The sequence below is a fragment of the Polypterus senegalus genome, chromosome 18, assembly GCF_016835505.1.
Source record: "Polypterus senegalus isolate Bchr_013 chromosome 18, ASM1683550v1, whole genome shotgun sequence".
NCBI classification, from domain to species: Eukaryota; Metazoa; Chordata; class Cladistia; order Polypteriformes; family Polypteridae; genus Polypterus; species Polypterus senegalus.
Genome location: NC_053171.1, coordinates 16,922,661 through 16,945,288, shown reverse-complemented (window position 1 = coordinate 16,945,288; position 22,628 = coordinate 16,922,661). Strand labels below are relative to the sequence as shown.

The 22,628-nt window shown below is 35.6% G+C and overlaps 1 protein-coding gene across 2 annotated transcripts in view; it reads left to right on the top strand.

Annotated features, from left to right (window-relative positions):
- ubr1 (ubiquitin protein ligase E3 component n-recognin 1) overlaps positions 1-22,628 on the top strand; it is a 110,670-nt gene that overhangs the window by 85,982 nt on the left and 2,060 nt on the right. Inside the window, exons 34-46 of one of the 2 annotated variants that reach the window (XM_039741291.1) lie at positions 2,396-2,483; positions 5,517-5,665; positions 7,239-7,294; positions 7,910-8,006; positions 9,651-9,718; positions 12,166-12,310; positions 12,584-12,671; positions 14,556-14,686; positions 16,727-16,835; positions 17,112-17,168; positions 17,519-17,596; positions 21,438-21,608; positions 21,871-21,972. In XM_039741291.1, the coding sequence (XP_039597225.1) occupies positions 2,396-2,483; positions 5,517-5,665; positions 7,239-7,294; positions 7,910-8,006; positions 9,651-9,718; positions 12,166-12,310; positions 12,584-12,671; positions 14,556-14,686; positions 16,727-16,835; positions 17,112-17,168; positions 17,519-17,596; positions 21,438-21,608; positions 21,871-21,972 (1,339 nt within the window). Of the gene's footprint in view, positions 1-2,395; positions 2,484-5,516; positions 5,666-7,238; positions 7,295-7,497; positions 7,875-7,909; positions 8,007-9,650; positions 9,719-12,165; positions 12,311-12,583; positions 12,672-14,555; positions 14,687-16,726; positions 16,836-17,111; positions 17,169-17,518; positions 17,597-21,437; positions 21,609-21,870; positions 21,973-22,628 lie in introns of those variants that run through there. The other variant, XM_039741292.1, reaches the window with a different exon arrangement.

Sequence of the window (22,628 nt, the reverse complement as noted above, 5' to 3'; positions counted from 1 at the left end):
TTGATTTGATTATTGTAATGAATATTTCTGTATAGATAATGTATGTTGCGCATATTGTATTATTTGTCAACAAGAAAATTAGAGATACTACTTCACAGTATGATGTACCCACAACAACCTTTTCAATGCTGAAATATTTTTTTTTCTTCATTCATTGAAATCATTCACTGCAGCCTAGTCTTAAACCATTGCTAACAATACATAAAAGCTGTTTTCAATATAAAGCTGTACCATCTGATCATCTGAAGATATTTCTTTTCCAAACATATCATCCAAGTGACTTGTGGCCTGGTGCAGATTAGTTAGTAGTAAGTCACGTTTTCTTTTCCATTATTTCTCAAATACTTTTTTCCATATACTTCATGATGAATGCAAACACAGATGTAGGTGAAACTAAGTTAGATGGTGAGCAGTGAGATGATGTCACTTTCATCTCCATGTTAATTGACAACTGGTTAAGAAGACAATAATTGAGTAAAAACAGAGGACACATGTTTATGACTAAAAAAGGCAATTATGGCAATGTTGGAAGGCAAGGTTAATTAAATTGAAACAAACATGTTTCTTGAGTAATTGGCTTCAGCAGCAAAAATTTGCTTCTAATTTATCAATTTGGTTTGAACAAAAACATACAGCTTATGATCCTCGATGGCCAAACCTAAGGGTCTCTGTGCTATACAATCTAGTCTTCTGGATCGACCGCTGTGTCTGCTACTTTATTCTCAGAAAAGCCTTCTACTCCCAGATGAACTGAGGTCAGAAGAAACAATACTTCAAAGACATCCCAAAGGCCAAGGTTTATTTAAATCAATAACATGATTCATTAAACAGCACATTATTTTCCAACTTTCCTTTTTCATAGGCTGATAAAACACTACAAGAAAACATGCTTTTTGGGGTGGTTATGGGGGGGGTTGGGGGATACCTCCTAGCCCAGCTGTACCAATGTTTATAGCTTGTGGACAGTACTTCACAGGAGAATACAAGAATACGTGTGTGTGTGTGTATATATATATATATATATATAATGTGTGTGTGTATATATATGTGTGTATAAATATATAAATATAAATATATAAATAATATACTGGCCATGCCCCATTGCTGTGCCCTCGTATTAGTGAACAATAAGGAGGGCTCGGCTCTCCGCTCCTGACGTCACACTCATCCCCTCCCCTCGGCCCTCTGCCGCTGTCTTGGATTAGCGTGAATTTATCGCTCCTGCAATCAAACTGTGATTCTTAGCATGATGAGAGAAGTTGCAAAATCAACAGGAATGTTCAAGCAGATTATAGAAAAAAAACTTCATCTAAATCCGTTAAGTAGTTCTCTCATTCGCTTGATAAGCGGAGGAAAGGTACTCCCTGAGGCTGGCACATGAGTGAGGAGGGCCCCACACTCCTCCCCTCAGCCCGCTTTGTGTCTCTCGGATTTGTGCAAATAAATTGGTACCTCAAGTGAACTATGATACTTAGCGCGATGAGAGAGTCACAAAATCAACCGGAATGTTCAAGCAAATTCTAGAAAAAACCTGATCTAAATCCATTAAGTAGTTCTCTCTTAAAAAGCAGACAAATGTTGGATTTTATATAGAGAGAGATTAGTAGGTGGTTATGCTCAAGTTATGAAGCACAAGAACAAGAAAATTGTAAATAAACCGCAAACAACAGATTTTTTGAAACTGTGAAAAATAAACTGCATTTTAACATGTTTTTGGTTTCTTAGCCAGAACAGCTGAAGATCAAAGTAAGAATGCACAATGTTTGGATTCAACTATAACAAAAGAATTACAAGCTTTGATTTTGATTACTTGCAAACAGAAGGGTTCTGGCTCTGTGATTACAATCAGTAATATGCATTATGTTATTTAATTTAGATTTCAGCAAAAAATAAGCCTTTGAAAAGGAAGATTAAACACTTGAACACAACAGGATTTTTTAAATTTAATGTTGAATAGATCAGAATGAAGAAAACAGATCCTCTTCAGTAGCCAGTACCCTGTCTTTTAAATCTGGAAAAAGTTACACGTGTATTTATACATGGCTTTGATCAACAGCTAGAAACCTGGATGATTTTCTCTTGCTCAGACTGTAGGAGGAAGCGGAGTACTATAGATTATGCAAGTAACGCTTCACTGTAGTTCCCCCCACCCCCATATTCAAGTTGATAATATGTATCATGGTTGTGTGCTTACATTTATTTTATCTTTCTGATCAGACAAGGTATATTTGCTTTGGTTTAAACATTTATTTTTGTTTCTGTTTATACAGTATGTATTTGTATGCACCATTACATTCATTTTAGTATACTGTTAACTGTACAGTATGTTTATTGAGATAGCATCTTAAATTTATATTTACAAGCATTTTTTCTATTTTCTTATTTTTTGTGACAGATGATGGTGTTGAACCAACAGAATGTTTATTCAGTGCAAACAATTCTGGTGATTATAGATCTATCCTGAGTTTTGGAGTCCAGCCACTGTAAGTATTATTTATTCTAAAGGATATTTTAATAGGTTTTTAGTAAATTTTCATATACCTAATTATGTTTGTTAAACTGTCCATAGTCCAGACATTGTATTAAGTAAATTGATTGTAATTAACAATCATACTATGACAACATGAGAAGTAACCTTTGTAGTGTTATGCTGTGCACTGTATGCAAATAAAACAGTAAAACATCCTTGCACATCCCAACCACCAAATTAATTTTACTAAATTAATTTTATTACCATATTTTGGGACTCGAATTTTGTTCAGTTTGTTTAATGCTCCAATGTAATGGTTACATTAAACTTAACTGATTTGTTTAGATTTAAAAATAGTTACCCCCTATCAAATTTTTATCAGAAACTACTAAAATGATCACTCAGTAATTACTAATCAACAACGATTATAATAATTGTATAGTTGTATTTAATAATATACAGCAGGGAATGATTATTGAGGAAACGAAAGAAAACAAACAAAATCAAACCCTGGTGCCCTACTGAGCTTGCTGTCATAGATGTTTTTTTCACTACTAAGCACAGTCGATGATTTTTCAGTAATTTTCCACTTCCTGATAAACACAAAGCACTCCCTTTTAATTGTTTGTTTTTTTACTCTTTTGCTCTGTGTTGCCTACAGTATCTTCTTTCATCACATTGTGTTTTCAAATAACCTGCTTTAAGCTAAATGAACCACTTTTATTAAGTGGTCACTAACCCTTTATGCTGTTCTGCTTAAGTAATAAAGGAGTTGCAATGGCTGAAGAGTAGCAACTGCAATACTTTACATTTTTAAAACAAAGTAATTATATGATTAAAAACTTTTGTTTACACCTCTGTCATCTAAATAAAGCACACAAAATAGTGAATTAGGGATTTCTCTTCAAAAAACTGAATTTTACAGTACATAACCAAGACATGTTATGAGGCACAACCCTAGAAACAAGTTTCTTCTGTGCCCCAGTCTGTCTGCTATCATTGTGCCAAGTGTAAATGTCATATCCCATAGAATTACAAAGTTATCCAGTTTGGCAGAAGGTTTTTATTTTTCCTTTGGAAACATTTTGTCCTTGTTTAGAACCATTTAGTCTCTTGCACAGAAACAACATCTCAAAAGAAATATTGCATTATATATATATTATTATTTAGGAAAAAAAATATATACATAAACACACACACTTGATATCAGCCTGAAGCAACAAGTAAGCAATTTGTAACCCTGTACATATAATTATGTACTCAACCAAACCTTTACATTCAAAATGATTTATCATGCCAGTCCTTGAAACAATTTCTGTTTACCTCTAGACACAAACAGACCTTGCATTTTGTACAGTAGATTGTTTTTTTTTTTTTCCATGCATTCTGTTGCAGTTGCCCCATAGAAGCTCAATTAGTTTTTTTATTTATTTCTTTATTTTTCTTGTTACTTTTTTCTTGCATTTCAAGCCTGGAATGATCCAAGTCCAAACATACATTTCCATACCAGCTTCTTGCAGTGCTGGGTTATAGGGGTGGGTGACAATGCCTTTCCTGGCAGCCATTGGCACAGAGCAGGTAATGGACAGCCCTGAGCACAGAGCTAGTCATACAGACACACACATCTAAATCAGTGTTTCTGAGCTATTTTTAAGCTACAGGTGGCAGTCGGGAGCACATGCTCACCTGATCCCTGGTCTGCTCTTAAAGGCCCAGGTTTGAAGACTGCATCTCCAAGGAAGGCTTTTGTACTATAATGGTCTATTTCACTATGGTGCTCTTTAAGGGCAAATTCTCCATCCTTTTCATGCACGTTATCTGGGTCATGATGAATTCTTTGCTTCCCACGGTACCACTTTGCGATGCTTCAGAAATCCAGCATTCTGGCTTCACAGTCATGTGCAATATTTTTTCTTGCACATCCCCATTCTAAATCTTTCTTAGGGTTAGTGAGTATGAGTGTACATTTGCATATGGCTTGTGATGAACTGGGATGTTATTGTGCCTAATGTTAGAGACACAGATAATGGCTGCCTTTGTTTATTGATTGTATCCTTATAATCTAAAAAGATGCCGATGTGGTGGTGTTGTGAAAAACACACTTTAACCCAGAGATAAAAAAGTCACTATGACAGCTGCTGACATTAAGTGAAAACTCTTCCGCTTGTCAAAAGCAGATTAGTAAAACAAATAATGCATTTTTTTTCTTACTAACTTTAGAGAAACCTCACAAGTTATACTTCCTGCCAAGTGGAGGTCATGTGTCCTTTGAATCTTATAGTACACTTAGGTATGCTTCTGTTGTAGAGCATTACTTTGTTCTGTTGTTGTTTTGTTCTAAAAATCTCTTGTAACAGAGTGGCATATTTTCTACTCCATTTCATTGAACACATGAAAGTGTTTTGTTTGTACTGCTTGTGGTTTGTTATGGAACCTGTAAGAGAAGGATGATTGTTACTCCGTGCATGGTGTGAGTAAGCTCCTTCTGTCATTATAAAAAAAAAAAAAATCTAGACAGGTTTGTAGAAAAATCTTGTTCATTCAAAATTCATATGGATTCTAGAAAACTGAGAATTGATGCAGCAATGGAAATTAACTGTGGTCCAGATGACCTTTGACCAGCCCTTCAAAACCAATTGCTTTTTTCATTAATTTGTTTAGGAAGTATTCACAAGATTTAAGTTTGTACACTCCATATATTACTTTTACATAACAACCACTTCAATCATAATCAGTATTTGTCTCAATGACACCAGAAAAGTTTTATGCAAGTGTCAAAAGCCATACTTTCCTTCTAAGTACTGTATGTGTGAGCATAAAACTGTATTACAAACTTTATTTGTGATTACTCACCTTATGTTGACATTATTACAATTTGAATTTCCAGTTATCTCCATATCTGCTGTTATTCTGCTGTTATATTTCTAATAGATTTTTAATACATTTTGTTTGCTTTTTTAGAGCTAATGAAATTGGTATTTAGTGGCCTATCTAGCCTAGCATAAAAATGCCTGTCTCCTGATGTTTTTAATTCTCTGTTTCTTAGTATCCAGTATTCAGAGAGCATAAAGGAGATGCTTGGAGTCTGTTCAACGGCTGCTTACAGGATTGGATTGAATGTCGTGCCCAATGACCTGGATCCACGTGTTCCAGTGATGTCCTGGAATACCTGTGCGTTTACCATCCAGGCGATTGGTAAACTGTTTGCTACTTAACTTTATTTTATATATATATATATATATATATATATATATATATATATATATATAGACTGATAGATAACTGTCTAATTGTAACACTGTAAAATTAGATCTATAAGTAATGTTTTTTGTTGTTGGTTTTTTTTTGTTTTTTTTAGCATGTGATCCCTGTGAATTCCTAGCGTCCATGATCTAGATTAAAATATTTTTTGGTAGTTTAGTTTTATTTGTATATTTGTTTGTATGTATGTATATTTTAATCTCCTACTGCTGTGGACTTAGGTTAGAATAAAGGTAACACTTCCGAATCATAAAACGTGACTAATGGAAGATGGCATCAAGCAGTGCATTTTGACCATAAACATTTATAAGTCAATAAACACTTAAATGAGAATATCAAGCTTGAAATGCCACCCTTAGTACCTCATGGGTGCCACCTGACTAGTTCAGACAGACTGTTGGGGAACCTTACCAAAACACAGGTAGGGAAACCCAGTTTATAATAGTCTAAGACCTGATGCTCTGAGAGGTGGTCAGTTGTATGGCAAGGGAGAGATAAGTACAGACAATTAGTAAGATGTGTGAAGGTTAGAGCGTAAGGATTGTGAATTGGAGTATGAAGGGATAATTGGGCAAAACAGTTGAAGTGGTAAACTGAAGGATTGTTTGATTGAATGTGTGAGCTACATACCAAGAGAAAAGCTGAAAAGGTAAAGGTGCACACATTCCTAATGGGAACAGTGTTGGGTACAATGATTTTTTATTTTTTTATAATTTTTTGTGGGGGGTCAGGTAAGCAGTGATAATTTTGCTGGCATTTGTATTACTGTACTTTCAGTAAAATGGACAGATAATGGTGCAGGTGAAGAGGATGTTGTAGTTCCTTAGATGGTTGTTGCTAAACAATTAATTAATATATACTCAAGTACTGTGCAGGTTGGCAGAAATGACAAAGAGAACAATGTGTTTTGGAACAGCTTGATAAGAGAGATGTCTGTGCTGCCTTACGACACAGAACACAGAGTTGAGGGAAGGTAGGTAGGCATTGTGCTGAAGAGGAACAGACAATAGTGATTTGGGCATGTGAAGTGAAAAGGGAGGATGAGTGGACGAAGAGGTACATCAAAATGAAAGTCGAAGGAATGAGATACAGAGGGAGGATGAAGAATAAATAATTAAAGGTGATGGTGGATGACATGAGAAGAATGGCACAAACCCCCAAATGATACCCAGGAATGCATAAAATTAAGGAAAAAGATTTGGAGACACACAACCAACATATGTGAATCTGTATAATGGCTGTTAACTCAGTGGTAGTGATGGTAATGGTGATGATGATGTATATATTCACTGTATCTCTACGTAGAGACATACTTCTGTAAGCAAATAATACACAAGTTTATTAGATAGCAAAGACTCGGGTCATGTAACTTTTTAATTAGGTATTTTATATTAATTTTCCCTTGCCATGGAGCTGTGGATATGTGTAGCATAATCTGAAAGGATAAATCTTAATAGAAATTTCGCTAACACCATTTACTATTGCTTTTTTTTATACTTGTTCACAGAAAATGTTCTACATGAGGAAGAAAAGCCTCTTTTCGGTTCACTTCAGAACAGACAGGTATTATTTCTATTGCTTCTTTGCACTTATTGAACTTTCTTTATTGAAAGCATGGATTAATGTTGGGTATAGTGCTTCCCATTCTCATAACTTTACCCTGAGTTGAAATCTAATTAATAACTTATTACAATTGGAGGATTGAGCCTAAAATCCTTTATTTCTTCAGTAATAGTGTGCATTTTTACACTTTCATTTTACCGCAGGTGTAGCTGTTGGAAAATTATTGGGAGCAGAAGAAAGTGCACTCTTAGTATGCTGGACATTATAAGACAAAAATGATCAATGATAAATGAATGAATAATAGAGATTTACAATTACAAATAGAAGTGTATAAAGTGAATACGGCAATTTGTTTGGTAAAATGTTAAGTTGAAGAAATATATGTGGCAGTGATGTTTCCCCATTACAGTTGTCCTGTTTTAAAAATGATGTAAGGTATGGTATGCTTTAAAATGTTATCCAGCACTTGTAAAATAGCAATAAGCAAGTTTCTTTACTGGATAACTTGCAAGTTCTATGCTTACAGAGTTGATTGATAAATCTGCTTAATTGCTGTGACGTGCATTTTTTCTGAATTTGTAAAAGTGTTTTTTTTTTTTCTCCCATTGTTTGTAGCATGCTGGACTTAAGGCACTTGTACACTTTTCTTTTGCTCAGAGGGTTATGTCTTCTCAAGCTGTTATCCAGAAGCACTTCTCTCGACTATTAGCAGGTATTATGCTTTGTCAGATTAACTCAAATATTCAAATTATTTCACAGGCCTAAAGAGCAGTGTCTTTTTCCCTGATTTAAAATGATCATACTCTTTAACTGAAATAAATGGCATGAGCTTAACTGAAATATATGGCATGAGCTTTGTAAACTAGTGGTATAGCCAGGTTATTAATATGTGTTTGTGTAACCTTTAGGAATGTTCATAATATGTCCCTGTACCCAAAATAAGGAAATAAATCCCCGTTAAATAATATATAAATAATATAATGATTGGTTACAATAAAATAAATCTGGATCAGTTTTTACTGTTCCTTCAGGTGTTGAGGTGAAAATACTTAACTAGAGGGAGGAAGAGATTGAACTGAGCTCAGAGAGTCAGAACTTTTTTTGTGCTTATGTAGTGCTTTGTTGAGCAGTCAGATGAACAAGCCACCGCACTTGACAGACAAGGATTTAGTCCTTCTGTTGTAAGGGCCAGAGATGCAGATTTTTTTTTTTTTTTTTTAAATAATCCTAAAATAAAATTCCTTAGTCAGAATAGAACAAATACTATCAGTCATTCTGACCATCTTAACTCTTTGAGGGCTGAATATTTTTCTGAAAAGCAATGGTTTCACACAGAAATCAACATAAAATGTCTGTTGCTGCATGCCGAGGGTGCCAATTTTCCACGAATGTGCGGCAGACTTGCTGCCAGGCTGTCTTTGTGTGGCTGGGGCAGCGGCCATGATCGCAGTGCATTGCAATCTGGTTTCTACCTCTTACCATTGTTAAGTGACAGTCCACCCTGGCAAACTTTGCCATAGGTGTGTCAGCTCAAGCTGGAACCTCACATTTGTTTTCGATCACTTGTATCAAAGTCGGAGTCCAGCAAGTCATAGTCCAGTTCAGCGATAATAGGCAAAACGTTGTCCATGGAGTATTTTGCTTTATACATTTGCTTTGATCTCTCGCCATTATGTCAGTGCCATCTTTCCTCATGTTTGCACCTTACTACTCAAGCGAGCGCAGAAAATCTTGGTCAAACTAATGATGCTAACTTTCCTTCTAGCAACAAGAGTCCAAATAAAACATAACGGTTTGTTTTGGCGCAGTTTACAGTTGATTACCATCGTCATCTCCTCCTTTTGACAAAAGTTGACATCAGCCCTGAAAGAGTTAAAACACAATAAAAAGTGTTAATCCGCAGTATTAAAATTACATTAAAGCATAAATTTATCTGGATGAATAAAATATCTATATTTGTTAATGCAATTATACAAATAGCTCTTCTGAGCTGTCAGTTTGCTGTATATCTATTGCACAAGGTATTCAAGCACTTTTATCCTTTCTGAAGCCTGAAGTAAAGCACAAATCCAAGGCAGTGACTAAATGTCCTTATTAGTTACTACGCTGTACTAATTTTATATGGTATCAACAAGTTATCTGTCTTTTTTTAAATGGAAATGTGTCCAACTACATGGTACACATATCCATTTTATCTGAAATACCCATCACTGTGCCAAAAGGGTCTCTAAACTGGTAAAGGCTTTTGCTGTGAAGCCTTCCATCTTATTCATTATGCAGTTTTATGAAGCTGTCTTTAACATATATTAAAATCTCCCGTTAGACTTGTGCTAAACTGCTTGTTCTCTTTTCACAGTTTTAGTGCAAGGCATGAATATTGAAGGGACACCATCAATCCTGGATGTTGACCACTTTCATCTGTTGGTGAGTCCTTTAATTCCCCTCTCATAAATGTTACATATAATTTATGAATCTGTAGTTTTCATACAAAATGTATTTCATTATGTACACTGCCTGCTTCTCTGTACATTCTTTTTATTCCTGTCATTTCAGTTTTTGTAAACTACTATAAAAAATTATCCACCACCAGAATGAAATATTTAACATATGTGTTGTCATCAACGCAAAGTACTGTATAATGGCAAGTGAAAAAAACCTAAAAACCTTTAAAATTAAAATACTTAGTGGGACAACTCCCCAAAAAAAGGTTTTAATACTTGATGGGACCACCTTTGTTAGCAGTTACAGCTACAGTACATGTGTTTGTTTAAGGCTTTATCAGTGTTGTACATCTTAACAATGAAATTTGTGGTTATTCTTCATGGTAAAATCTCCATCAAAGTGATTAGAGATACCAGGACAGAAATTTTGTATGTCATTCCAAACATTGAGTTTTTCTGAAGTCTTTACTTGGGGAAAGTCTAGGACACGGGTGTTGAACTCCAGTCCCGGAGGGCCGCAGTGGCTGCAGGTTTTCATTCTAACCCTCTTCTTAATTAGTGACCAGTTTTTGCTGCTAATTAACTTCTTTTGCCTTAATTTTCATTAACTTGACTCAATCCTCTTAGTTGTTTCTTTTTTCTTAATTAGCAGCCAAACAATAATGAGACACAAAACAAGCCGCCATATGACCAGCTCACCTGTGTCCTTCACACAATATCTGAAAATAAAGACAGGTGAAGGTGCTCTCAGGAAGGTTGATGTCTCAGGTCACCAAAACATTTTCACAATGTTCTTAGAAAAAACAGAAAAATCAACAGTTTTGGAAAACTGTGCTATGGCAGAATGAGAGCAGCAACAATCCACGGAATTAAATAACAGGTTTAATTAACAGCAAGAATTGGCTTCTCATTAACAGATTGGCTGGAGTGAAATCATCACATCACATTTCTGTTTGGCTGCCATTTAATGAAGAAACAAATCAATTCAGAGCACTGAATCTTTGAAAACAAGGCTATTAAAATGAAGGGAAAAAAGCTAATTAGCAGTGAAAACTGGTCACTGATTACGAAAAGGGTTAGAATGAAAACCTGCAGCCACTGCGACCCACCAGGCCCAGAGTTTGACACCCCTGGTCTAGGACATAAACTTTGTTTTTTAAGTCAATGCAAGTGGCTTTTGATATTGGTTTTTGAAGTTTTTTTTGTTCATTAAGGAATTGTGTAGATTGCTGCATTTTCATATTTTCTGTACTTGGATGTTTAAAAATAAAATAAAATAAAAAAAAAAAAACTACTGATGGAGGCATCTTTACGTCTTTTCTAGTCCCTACCACTCAAGATATCCTAGAGCATAATGTTGCCACCACCAAGCTTTTTGATAACATCGTGGCCCAAAAATGTAATATTTGTCTTACTAGACTAAATTGCTGACTCTCTTTGCATATCTTTGTGCAAACTACTGTACATCTGAAATATGAATATGATGCAAGGTTTTTTTTTTTTTTTTTTTGAAACTTTATTCTTGACACCGTTACCAGTTAGATTTATGACGTATGTGTGTGATGTTGACTTATGCACAGTTTCCCCTTTGTGTGTTATGGTGAATTATTGCTTCTTTACAGTTGCCAAAGGCCTTTTGTTGGCCTTCATTGACTACACAATTTTCATGAATGGTCATTCAGTTTTGTAGAAAAGCCAGTTCTGGGCAGATTTAAAACCTTTTTTTGAATGATGAATTACTTTGTTCTCTGAAGTATATTCAATAATTGGTTGTCTCTATTCAGGTAAATATCTGACTTGGAGAAGTTATAACCGATTTGTAAACACTTGCTCCCTCCATCACAGCTCTGTCACATTTCAGCTTTTTATCCAGGGGAGAATACCTTATTGCCTTGGGTGTGGGCGGACGTTGATCTATTACCTTTATAGCACAGCTTTCTTACAGCCCTGTTAATATGCTAGAGGGATCTCTAGCTCTCAGATCCATCTTCTAAGCTTACCATCTCTACCTGTGACTGAGCTCCATCTAGGAAGACCGAGAAACAGCATTGATTTAAGAAGAAAGCTTTGGTACCTAAAGTCCCGGTGTCACAAAAAAAATGACAATTTTTCCATACAATATAACCGAAAGTCTAACACTTAAAGCAAGCAGAGGAAGATGATACCAGAGTGTTTGTGTGGAGTACATGATTATTCTTACTCTTAATCAAACACACCTTTCTGTTTCTTTTTTTTGGCAGTATTCTTTTTATTGCCTGAAAGTCAGGAGAAGTTTGAACTAAGCACATTTTGTTACATCACAAGTACCCTAAAATAGTAAATATTAAAGAAGCTTACTGTAGTGTAGTAGTCTTTTAAAAATTATTGATTTAATGTGGTCAACTATAGTACTACTGTTAAAACTGATGGCTGAAACCATTCTCTTCACAGGTGGGGTTAATTCTTGCAGCTCCAGCGCTGTATCAGGAAAATGTGAACCTACAGCCATCGCCTGTCAGCTCAGCTTTTAACCACCTCTACATCCTGCATCTAGTCACTATGGCACATATAGTACAAATACTGCTTTCATCAAATGGTAAAGTTTGAGTGCTACTGAACAAATATATTTAATTCTAGCTTGAAGAAAAGAAGTATTTAACAGCTCATAACTTCAGAGGCTTGTTTCCCTAATAAACCAATACCTAGAATTTTGCTAAATAACTTTTTTTTTTAGAAATATAATAAGAAAGTGTTACATATTTTATATTATTCTCTAGTCCCCTGATTTCAATTTTGTAATCCTCTTTTTAACTAACAATCTAATTTCAATAGGATTAAATTATGCATTTACATATCTTAACTCTTCTAGATGATTCAGGCATGGATTCAGACGAAGAGGGCAATGATTCAGAGTTGGCAAGTGAACTATACTTGGCCTTGATGCAGTGCACGGAAGGGTGAGTTTCAATGTTGTATTTAAACTTTTCAGAGAATAGAGTGACAGCCTTATTTAAAAGAATCATTATTTTATATATCATGTTTAAAATCAGTTAGAAATGAAGCAGAAGTCAGACCACACTCCCATTTATGTTGGAGGACAGGCTGTGGATCAAGTCAGCAACTTTAAATTTCTTTGAGTCACCATTATGTATACCCTAAAGTAAGAAAAACACACCATTTCCTGTGTTCAGAAAATAAGATCCCTGCAGAGCTGGTGAATTTCTGCTCAGAATATTACTGGTACGCAGCTACACTCAGTTTAGGACATACTCTGTACAACACACATTGTCTTAGAAAGCAAACAGTAGTTTTAAGACCTCATTCATCCTGCACAGTCAACTTTCTGTCTTCATTTTGGAAAATGGTTCAGGACCATTCACACTTGCACCACAAGATTCAGGGATGGTGTTTGTCCACTGGTCATAAGGCTACTAAAAAACTACACCCAGTGATAACTGCATGAGTGTCACTTAACCATCCCAGAGGATTGTATGGTTTTCTGTGGCTCAGGTATCAACATTCTACACTAGTAGGAGTTTGCTTACGTCTTGAAGATGTAGTTGCAATAATCCAGAAAATGCACATTAATGACATGGCACAAAGAAATAAATATCTGTGAATAAGAAAAAATGTTAGGTTTTATAAATACAGGAATCGAGCTCCAACAGTCAAGGTGCACATTTTCATATTTGTGGTCACTATCTTGTTATAAAGTCAAGGCAAGAAACAGTCTGCAAAACAGTTGGATGAATAGCAGAATCAAGATAAATTGTTTGGTGTTTTTACATTCTACAAGAAGAAACTTCCTGGCTTTTTTTTAGTTTAAGCCTATATGCAGGTGGTCAGGCTACAGCTAATTTAGGCAACTTGGTCAAGCAATGTATACTTATCTATAAGGTGAACAGTAAATAACAAATATTCCCCCACAGTCCAAGCAGTCAGCTGATGGACCACAACCTAATCCACTAGACTCCACATTCTGTGCTATTTTGTGCCCATCATAACATGTAAGGAAGAATATGCTGGAGTGTGCATGTTAGAATCAAATTGAGTCAAACAGTTAATAGCTAGTGATGAAATGACAAATGTAATGGCAGGGCTGTGCCAAAAGTTGGGGGCTGAGAGAGAAAGAGAGCTCTGCTGACATAACCCAGAAGTGCACTGCTTTGCAGTACATACAGGCAGTCTCTGTGTGCACAAGCACAGAAGTTCTTCTTGTAAGCTCAAGCTGTAAAAGAACTGCTTTTGATGGCCTTCTCACAAGGTCTTGGCTGACCACTGGTAGTTAACAATGCGAAAAATGTGAGGCCTAGGATGGATCAAGGTGTGATTAAATGACAAAACAACAGGGATCATGCAGCTGCAAACACTGGAAGTAACAGCGTATGCTCTGTAGTGACATTCATATTATAAGGTGCAATCTTTACTGCAAATCACTCTTGCTGGAAGGTATACAGGAACTAACAAAACAAGTAAGAGCAATCAGTGGGGCAGGGAAAATTGCTACCTTGGGGAAATCTTACCTTAAAGCACAGGTGGCATGTTTATCCTGTCTTCCTTGGATTAGGCATTCAGCCCATACCTAAATTAGTTTTAGCTCTCTAAGTCAATCTGAACTGACCTCTAGGTAAAATGCATACTTGTAATGTAGTAAAATGGACCACCTCTGCATTGAAAAGCATGACATTTACTCTTATGGTTTATGATGTTTGTTGTAGATTTTTTGAAAAATCTAGTTAATTTGGGACAGTTCAAGTATCAAAGTACCTGAAAATCTTAATTTTATTAAAAGAATAAATTTCACCTGTTCTAATGGTTGTTTTCTTGCTGTGTTTATTTAGTCTCAGAGATTTAACAGGTTGCTGTATAACACACAGAGTAAAAAGAGGTATTCTGTCTTTTCTTCGCTGTGCTGCATTGTTCTTCAACTTCCTGACTGGAGTACCTCCACCTGAAGATCTGTCAAATAAAGGTCTGTAGGTTGTTTTAACAGCATTTGCCAGTCATTTAAGTAGAGGTGTACTGATTATGATGTTTATGGCTAAAATAGATCTCTGATTGTTCTGTTAGATAATCGGCAAGAGAATTGGGTACTTAGTAGCTGATTGCCTATTGTGTTTGTGGAGCAAAAAAAAAAAAAACCCCTATACCGACATCTGGAAGATTAATTCGTACATCAATACATTTATCATTTATACTAATGTAAAGAATAGCAACAATCATTCTTCGACTGAAAATGTAAACGTTTATTGTTGAAGTAACAGTGGTAAACACATGAGAAAAATAGCAAAACAAAATGGGGAAAGAACAAAAATGAGTAAATGAGCACTCTTCTTGCAGTCCTTCATTATCTCGTATAACTACCTGTTGTGGCTACCACTGCTTGACTCCTCTGGTGCAGAGATCAGTGAGCTTTTGAATAGGCAGTTGTGCAATGTTCTTCCAGTTCTTCAGATGGGACTAACAGTTATTTACCATCGGTACATCTCTGGATGTTGTGACCCAAAGATGCTCTGTGGGTTAAGGTCATGAGTGAACTCGGGCCAAAGCAGCAAATACACTCTAGTGTTCTTTAGGACACTTGTAACCACAGCAGCTGTTTGCATGGTCTGGTATTTTCTTACTGTTGGGTAAGTTCAAGTTGCCTTACACTGGGAATGATAATTGGCTGAACAATTACATGCTTGTGACACACTCAGTTCAGGTGCCTCTCAGTGAAGTGGAACTATCTGTCCAGCCTCAATGGTGAATGCCAGCACACACTATTAACACTGGTTTTCAGTTTCCAAGACATAACTATCAATGTACCTTTCTCTTCTCCTTTTCCATACTCTGTTCTCATGTCTTCATGGAAAAGCTGAAGCATAATTTACCCATTAAGAGGACCTGATGCTACTGCTTATGCCAGGCATGCATGGTTTCTAGAGGTCCTCTAATGGATTGTTTTGCTTTAAGGCCTGCAGCATGGAGCCTGTCCCCACATTTTTCTGTTACTAATGCATTATGCTTTGTCTGATGGCAGTTTCAGCAGCAATATGGGAGGCAGAACTGAAATAACATATCCGATTGACCAATCTGACATGTTGGTCCAAGTGTGGTGTTGTCACTTGAGAGTGGTTACAGTTGCACAGTCAATTGTCCTGCTGGAATTTTGAAATCTTGTCTGCTGTTAAGTCAGTTATATCTGCAACTCAAAGTATCTGGCGATGCTGGTACATGACATGCTCATCTGTGTTTTCTCCCTCACATCTGGTGACATTTGAGACATTATGGAGTGCACACAAAACTAAGTGTGGCCTTTAACTTGCTGTGACCAAATTATTGAATAAATGTTTTTTTAAAGCCAGTTTTGTCAGGTCAAATTGTTGGGTAAGAGTATAACTGAAGAGGATTTTGTGTGCTTGGCAGTGTCTCACCCCACAAGCTGTATTGCTGGTCCATCCATCCATCCATCCATCCATCCATCCATTTTCCAACCCGCTGAATCCGAACACAGGGTCACGGGGGTCTGCTGGAGTCAATCCCAGCCAACACAGGGCACAAGGCAGGAACCAATCCCAGGCTGGGTGCCAACCCCACACACCAAGCACACACTAGGGCCAATTCAGAATCTCCAATCTACCTAACCTGCATGTCTTTGGACTGTGGGAAGAAACCCATGCAGACATGGGGAGAACATGCAAACTCCACGAACCCGGATCTCCTAACTGCGAGGCAGCAGCGCTACCACTGCGTCACCGTGCCACCCGTATTGCTGGTCAGAGAGCTCAAATAAATCTCAAACTTTTTTGTGAGAGGGCACATGCAATAACTGTACTGTTCTAATTCCAGAAATTGTCTCTTTTTTAAATCGTTATATTTTGTGGCCATGCTGTCTTTAGAATAACCAAGGAAAAAAATTGCTGTAATAACTAATATGCTTAATATAACAAGTGTTTAGTTTCGTAGTTTCCTTTTCTTATACCATGACATTACCCGTGTTACTGAGGTGATTTTTTTTTTCCTGTTTCAGCTGCCGTTGATGTAGAATTAGAGGCACTTTGTACATATTTGGCTTTGCCTATAAACCTGTTTCAGCTCTTCCATGACTACAAAGACACTGTTACAACTTTACTTCCGAGGTATGAGTTTATTTTTATTGTTTTGTATTCCAGTGCCATACTTTTTTACCTTGATAAAATTTATATCTGACCTGTCATCAGCAAGTGTACACTATAATGTCCTAAAATGTATTCATTCAGTTAAGTGTGTACTAAACTGCCGGTTCTTAAAGTATGTTTTCTAAATTTTGATCAATCTCGTCAGAAGTGGGAAAAGATGAAGATGATTTGTATACTGAATTGAAGTGCTGTGTAACTAATTTGGATCTATGAATATTTTTTTCAACCCCTTTCTAGGTGGTGTGGAAATGCACTAATTTCATCTGCCCTCAGAGAAGAGCGATTAGTGATTAGGTGAGTGAGTAAAGATTTACCCGGAAAAGTTATTTAAAAAAAAAAAAAAAAACAAAAGTTTGCATTTTTGGGCTTTTTCTAAAAAATGAAAATGATTAATATTAAAATAAAAAAAAAAATAAAAAAAATATATATATATGTATACAGATTAATAATCTGTTAAACATATTTATATTATTTAAAACCGAATAAATATATATTTGTAATCATTAGTATGGAACTAATGTGGTTAAATTAAAAAAAAATAATCATACTATTGATCATTTTGCAGTTTTTGTTAACAGGTAATACTAGTTTGAATGAGACAAAGAATAAGAACATTTTTCTTTCTTTATACTGACATTATGTAGACATCCAAGAAAAAGAAATAAACTGATCGAACTCCCAGAAGATTACAGCTGCCTTCTGAACCAGGCCTGCCACTTCAAGTAAGATACATTTGTCATTGTCCACATCAATCTTTGTTTGTTTAAATAATATATAATGTAAATGCAGTTATTTGTGTTATGAAAAATATTGATTTACCAATTAAATGTAGATTCTGAAATTTGGAAATGGTACCAGTACTTGTTATCCATAGTACTGACCCTTAGCCATATCAGATGTGCTTTCCTTCTCAGTCATTCTTTCACCAGGCAGGTTGAGACCCATTGACTAATCTACACACACCGTTCCACACACAGAGCAGCAGACCTGCCTTCTCTCACTTACTATGCTGTTATTGAAAATTAGCAATGAAAGCTGCAGTCTTCAAATTAAATTGTCTCATGGAATTCAATGTTTCTTCGGTATTTTAAGGACTTGATTGTTACTTTTCCGTCTGTGGTTGTGTGCATTTCCTTGCGTTCCTGATTGTTACTTTTCCGTCTGTGGTTGTGTGCATTTCCTTGCGTTCCTGATTGTTACTTTTCCGTCTGTGGTTGTGTGCATTTCCTTGCGTTCCTGATTGTTACTTTTCCGTCTGTGGTTGTGTGCATTTCCTTGCGTTCCTCCATTTCGTTTAACACATGCTCTATTGGTAAAAGGCACATGGAGCCACTTGTTCTACTGTTTGCTCCTGAGGTCTTCACACTTAATTTCCAGGCGTATTCTGTGTTGTTTTCGTTGTAGCGGGGTACATCTTTGAAAGTTGACAGTACATTTTTTATTAGAAGAATTTAGAAAAATGCCACTTTTCAGAATTATGTCCAGTTTTAATTTATACGTAATTAGAGTGCATACTGCATTATATTAAATTCTCTTACGAGATCTTATCAGCAAACCAATATGTAAAAATGATTTAAGCATAGTAAAATAACAATACTAATAATAATAATCATTAAAAGAAATCTGCAATAATGTTTACAGAAGATTGCACTGCTTGCATTTTACTTGCTTATTAATGCACGATAATCAGTGCATTTACATGCACACATATAATTGGATGATAACCCGCTTAAGGCAGAAACCTGGTTTCGTAGTAACAAGAGCAAGTAGTCTTCTAGAGTTCTTCTTTGGAAGAATGCTTCTTTGTCATTAAACTCTGCAAAAAAGAGATATAAACGTCATCATCGGCTATCATGCACTTGAAAAGGAGCATGATGCCTGTGATAATTTTATTGTGTTTTATAAATGTTTGTTCAAATTGACGCTTTATTCATAGGTTTCCTTTATCAGATGGTACACACTGAACACTTTTGTGCTTGGCTGTGCAATTGAGTCCTGCAAAGGATCTGGTACATATGCTTCTTACCTTACACCCAGTGCTGCTGGGAATAACAATGCAAGTATTTTGACTTCAATAAGATATGTGTTTAGGTTACTAGTCAGTTTAAAAAGTAGTCAGGCTACATAATGTTACTTATGTGTTACTTTTAAAGTTTCAGCCTAATGCTTTCAAGATTGTGTTGCTTAGTTTTGCTCTATATGTGTAGCTCATCAGCATTAATTTAGCGATTTCTGAAATATTGATATATTTCAGGCAGGAGAAGGAATTTTGCAATTGCCCGAACATTTGCCTCTGGAAACTTTTTTTTTTTTGGATGCTTCTACATGTGGCTGCTGAAAGTGTATGCAAAGCAAATACATGCAAAGGCTTACAGGTTACAGGGGACATGCACACACTACAAAATTCGGTGAAGAGTTACATGGCCACATAATCAGGCTATTTGCAGAGGAATCTGCCTCTGTTAATAGGGTTTCTCAGAGGCTAATAACCTGATTTCTCTAATTGGAGTAAGGATTTATATGGCAGTTTAGAAAACACACTGTTGGAGGTTTTTGAAGAAATGCACTACTTCAAGAATAGTATTAGTTCCATCAATTTAAAATGCTAAACAATTGTTAATGTTTATTGAAGATTGCAGTCCCGTTCTTTGAATGTGTTAACTGCCTCAGAGGCTTTTAGAATAAGTGCACTCTTTCAAGCTGAATCCAGTTAGTATCTTGATATAGTGATTTTTTTTTTTTAATTCCCTATTAGAAATTTAGACCTTCAATCTCACGTGCACTCTCACCCAACTTTACCCCTTTACCCCAAAACTTAACTATCAAAAATTGTATTGAGTATCAGTATTCATCAAGATATTATGGGAATTTCAATATTGTGACATCCCTTTTTGGTTATTCTTATTTTAATTGGGATAGGCTTTTATAAATGAGACACAAGGAATTGTGTGTATGCACATTCTTGCACATAAATTAGACACATATAAAATACAAAAAAGTTTTTTTTTTTATGGAATTGTCATGACACCCAATTGGGACTGTGCCAGGAAATGCTAAATTTGGTCAACCTATGCTTTTTCCTAACGTGGTCTTGGTCAACTGAAGCTAATCCCAAGAATATTAGGCAGAAACCAAAAACAATTTCAATACATAATTAACCACAATAATTTTTTTGTTCACTTATTAATATGGTAGTAATAGAGTGTAAGCGGTTTAAGTCTGTTTGTTTTTCTCTGGGATATTAAGTTTTAGCTTTTGTGACAAATAAACTTTCTGATAGGGTATCACACTGAACTTTTTCCCTAACTTCTTATAAACAAAGACGGTCTCTAGTATAAGGTTGATAATAAGTTTTGAAGCCTATGACCAGAGTTTCTAGATGATTGATGGAAGACCAAAGCAAACATCCTTAATGTCATTTATTTTTAATTTGGGACATGTTCTGGTAATTGTATGTAGCTGTACTTATATACAGTATTTTTTAATGACTAATGCTTCAACCTTGCAAAAAGACATTTGAAAACTTTTCTTTTAATCTATTTCTATTGCTAGTCAATTGCAGTTGCTTAAACATGTCTGTCGCATTTACATTTTTATATATGTATTTTTTGCATTTTCATAATTTTGTCTTTGTTATACTACAAGTATGTAGTACCAATAATCAAAAATATATTTTCCCCCTTTAAAAAAAAATTGGGATTAGGTTTTTGTATATCTGTGATACTTTTTTCATTTTCGTTTTTATTTTTCCAGTGTCTATGTACAGTATTATAATTTTTGGGAAGAGTGAGCTTTAATGAGGATTTGTTAAAGAAAAATGTAGTAAATTTTAAGATTTTTATATCAACTGTAAGTAGTTCTGCTTCTGATACAATTTTGTCAATGTAGCCGCCGGTGCATAAGGCAAAGTCAGGCACGGGTAAAACGTGTGTCAAAGGAATCTCACAGTCCAAAAGTTTGTTTTAAAATATTTAGTGAAAGTTAAAGGCAAATAATCCACACAAGAATAAAAGGAAAAATAGTTACACACACAGAATAAAAGGCAAAAAAAAAAGTATCTTCTATAAACTTAGCTTTTCTTGAGAAACTTTAGTTATTTCTGTACTTAAGTTCTTTATTTCTTCTGTACACCTTAAGCGTACGGTATAATACTTAAATAAGCAAGTTTTCTTTACGTGTTACTTCACACATTCTAAGAGCCCATAGGCTGTCAAGCATGGTCACGTGCACGAGCACGATCATGAGCACGAACACGGCTAAAAACCATATGCCTCTATACCTTATACAATGCAAGGCTGGTCACTAACTGAACTTTAATGTTTACTAAAAGCTGTAGAAAAGGCTACAATATACCAATACAATTCTATTCACGGGGGTTATAGGAACCTCCCATAGATTATGCATGGTCATCTAGTAAAATATTCATGAATCTTATAGAACTAGGAAAATGGCTCTTACAATCAATATTTTGTTACCTTTGTAAGAAATCATTTGAAATGGTTGAGTTTAAAAATATAATTTATTACAACATTTGTTGCAAATTTTTAATTCATTGCTTTCCAGGTGTCCTAGGTCAGCAGATGATGAGAAAAAACATCCAACCCTCTGCTTGTTCTGTGGAGCAATGCTGTGTTCTCAGAGTCCTTGTTGCCAGGAAATGGCTGATGAGGATGAGGTCGGAGCCTGCACTGCGCATTCACTAACCTGTGGAGCTGGTGTGGGCATGTTTCTAAGGTATATTTGAGCAAGATTACAAGTCACATTAGTTTACTGCATTTGTCTGAAATGTAATCCATGTAACACAGTGCTACCAAATTGAAAAGTTATATTTTGCATTTTAATTGAAGGTTTTTTTATGGTTCATGTTAGTACTAGTAGGTTTCCCACAGTACAGAGAATGTATGACTTTGACTGTACAAAAATATTTAGGCACACTTTTTAAACAGTTGTGATTTCCAATATGTAAAATTTTTACTTTGTAAAATGCACCTTTCAGAATACGTGAGTGTGAGGTGATTCTTCTGAGCAATAAAACTCGAGGTTGCATTTATCCAGCTCCTTATCTTGATGATTACGGAGAAACTGATCCCCGTCTAAGGTATGTAATTTAGGAACTCTCCTCTGTATTCTGTGTTTCTGCAAAATTTGATATTTATAGTATAGTCAGTAATTTTTTTTTTTGAAATTTTATTAATTTTATTGCAATCATTCCATACAAATCAATCAATTTTTACAAAAAGTAAAATTAAGAACAAGTCGACCCCCCACCCAGTATAGTCAGTAATTTGACAGATTTAGCAACAGAAGTCTTGAGTTTATCCATCGTGCCCTAATACAATGTAGAGCTTAGAGATTTGGGAATGAGAATGTTGCAATATGTAAAGTAATTAATGGTTGGATATTTTCCTTTGCATGTTTTTATATACTTTGTTAATCCCTGAGGGGAAATTGTCTTTCCTCTGAACTTTTGGGGTCAGAGCAAAGGGCCAGCCATTGTACATTACCCCTGGAGTAATTTTTATGGTAAGAGCACTATTCAAAGGCCAAACAGAGTAGGATGATTTCTGGCAGTAATGGGATTTGAACCTGCAACCTTCTAGATACCAGCACAGATCCTTAGCCTCAGAGCCACCACTCTGCCCACTCCTGCCCAGTACCAATAGTAAATATCACTATAAAGTAATCTGATTACAATCTGTTTTTTGGGAGTAAGGCAGAAATTAGCTTTGGAAGGAAACTTACTCTATTCCAGGA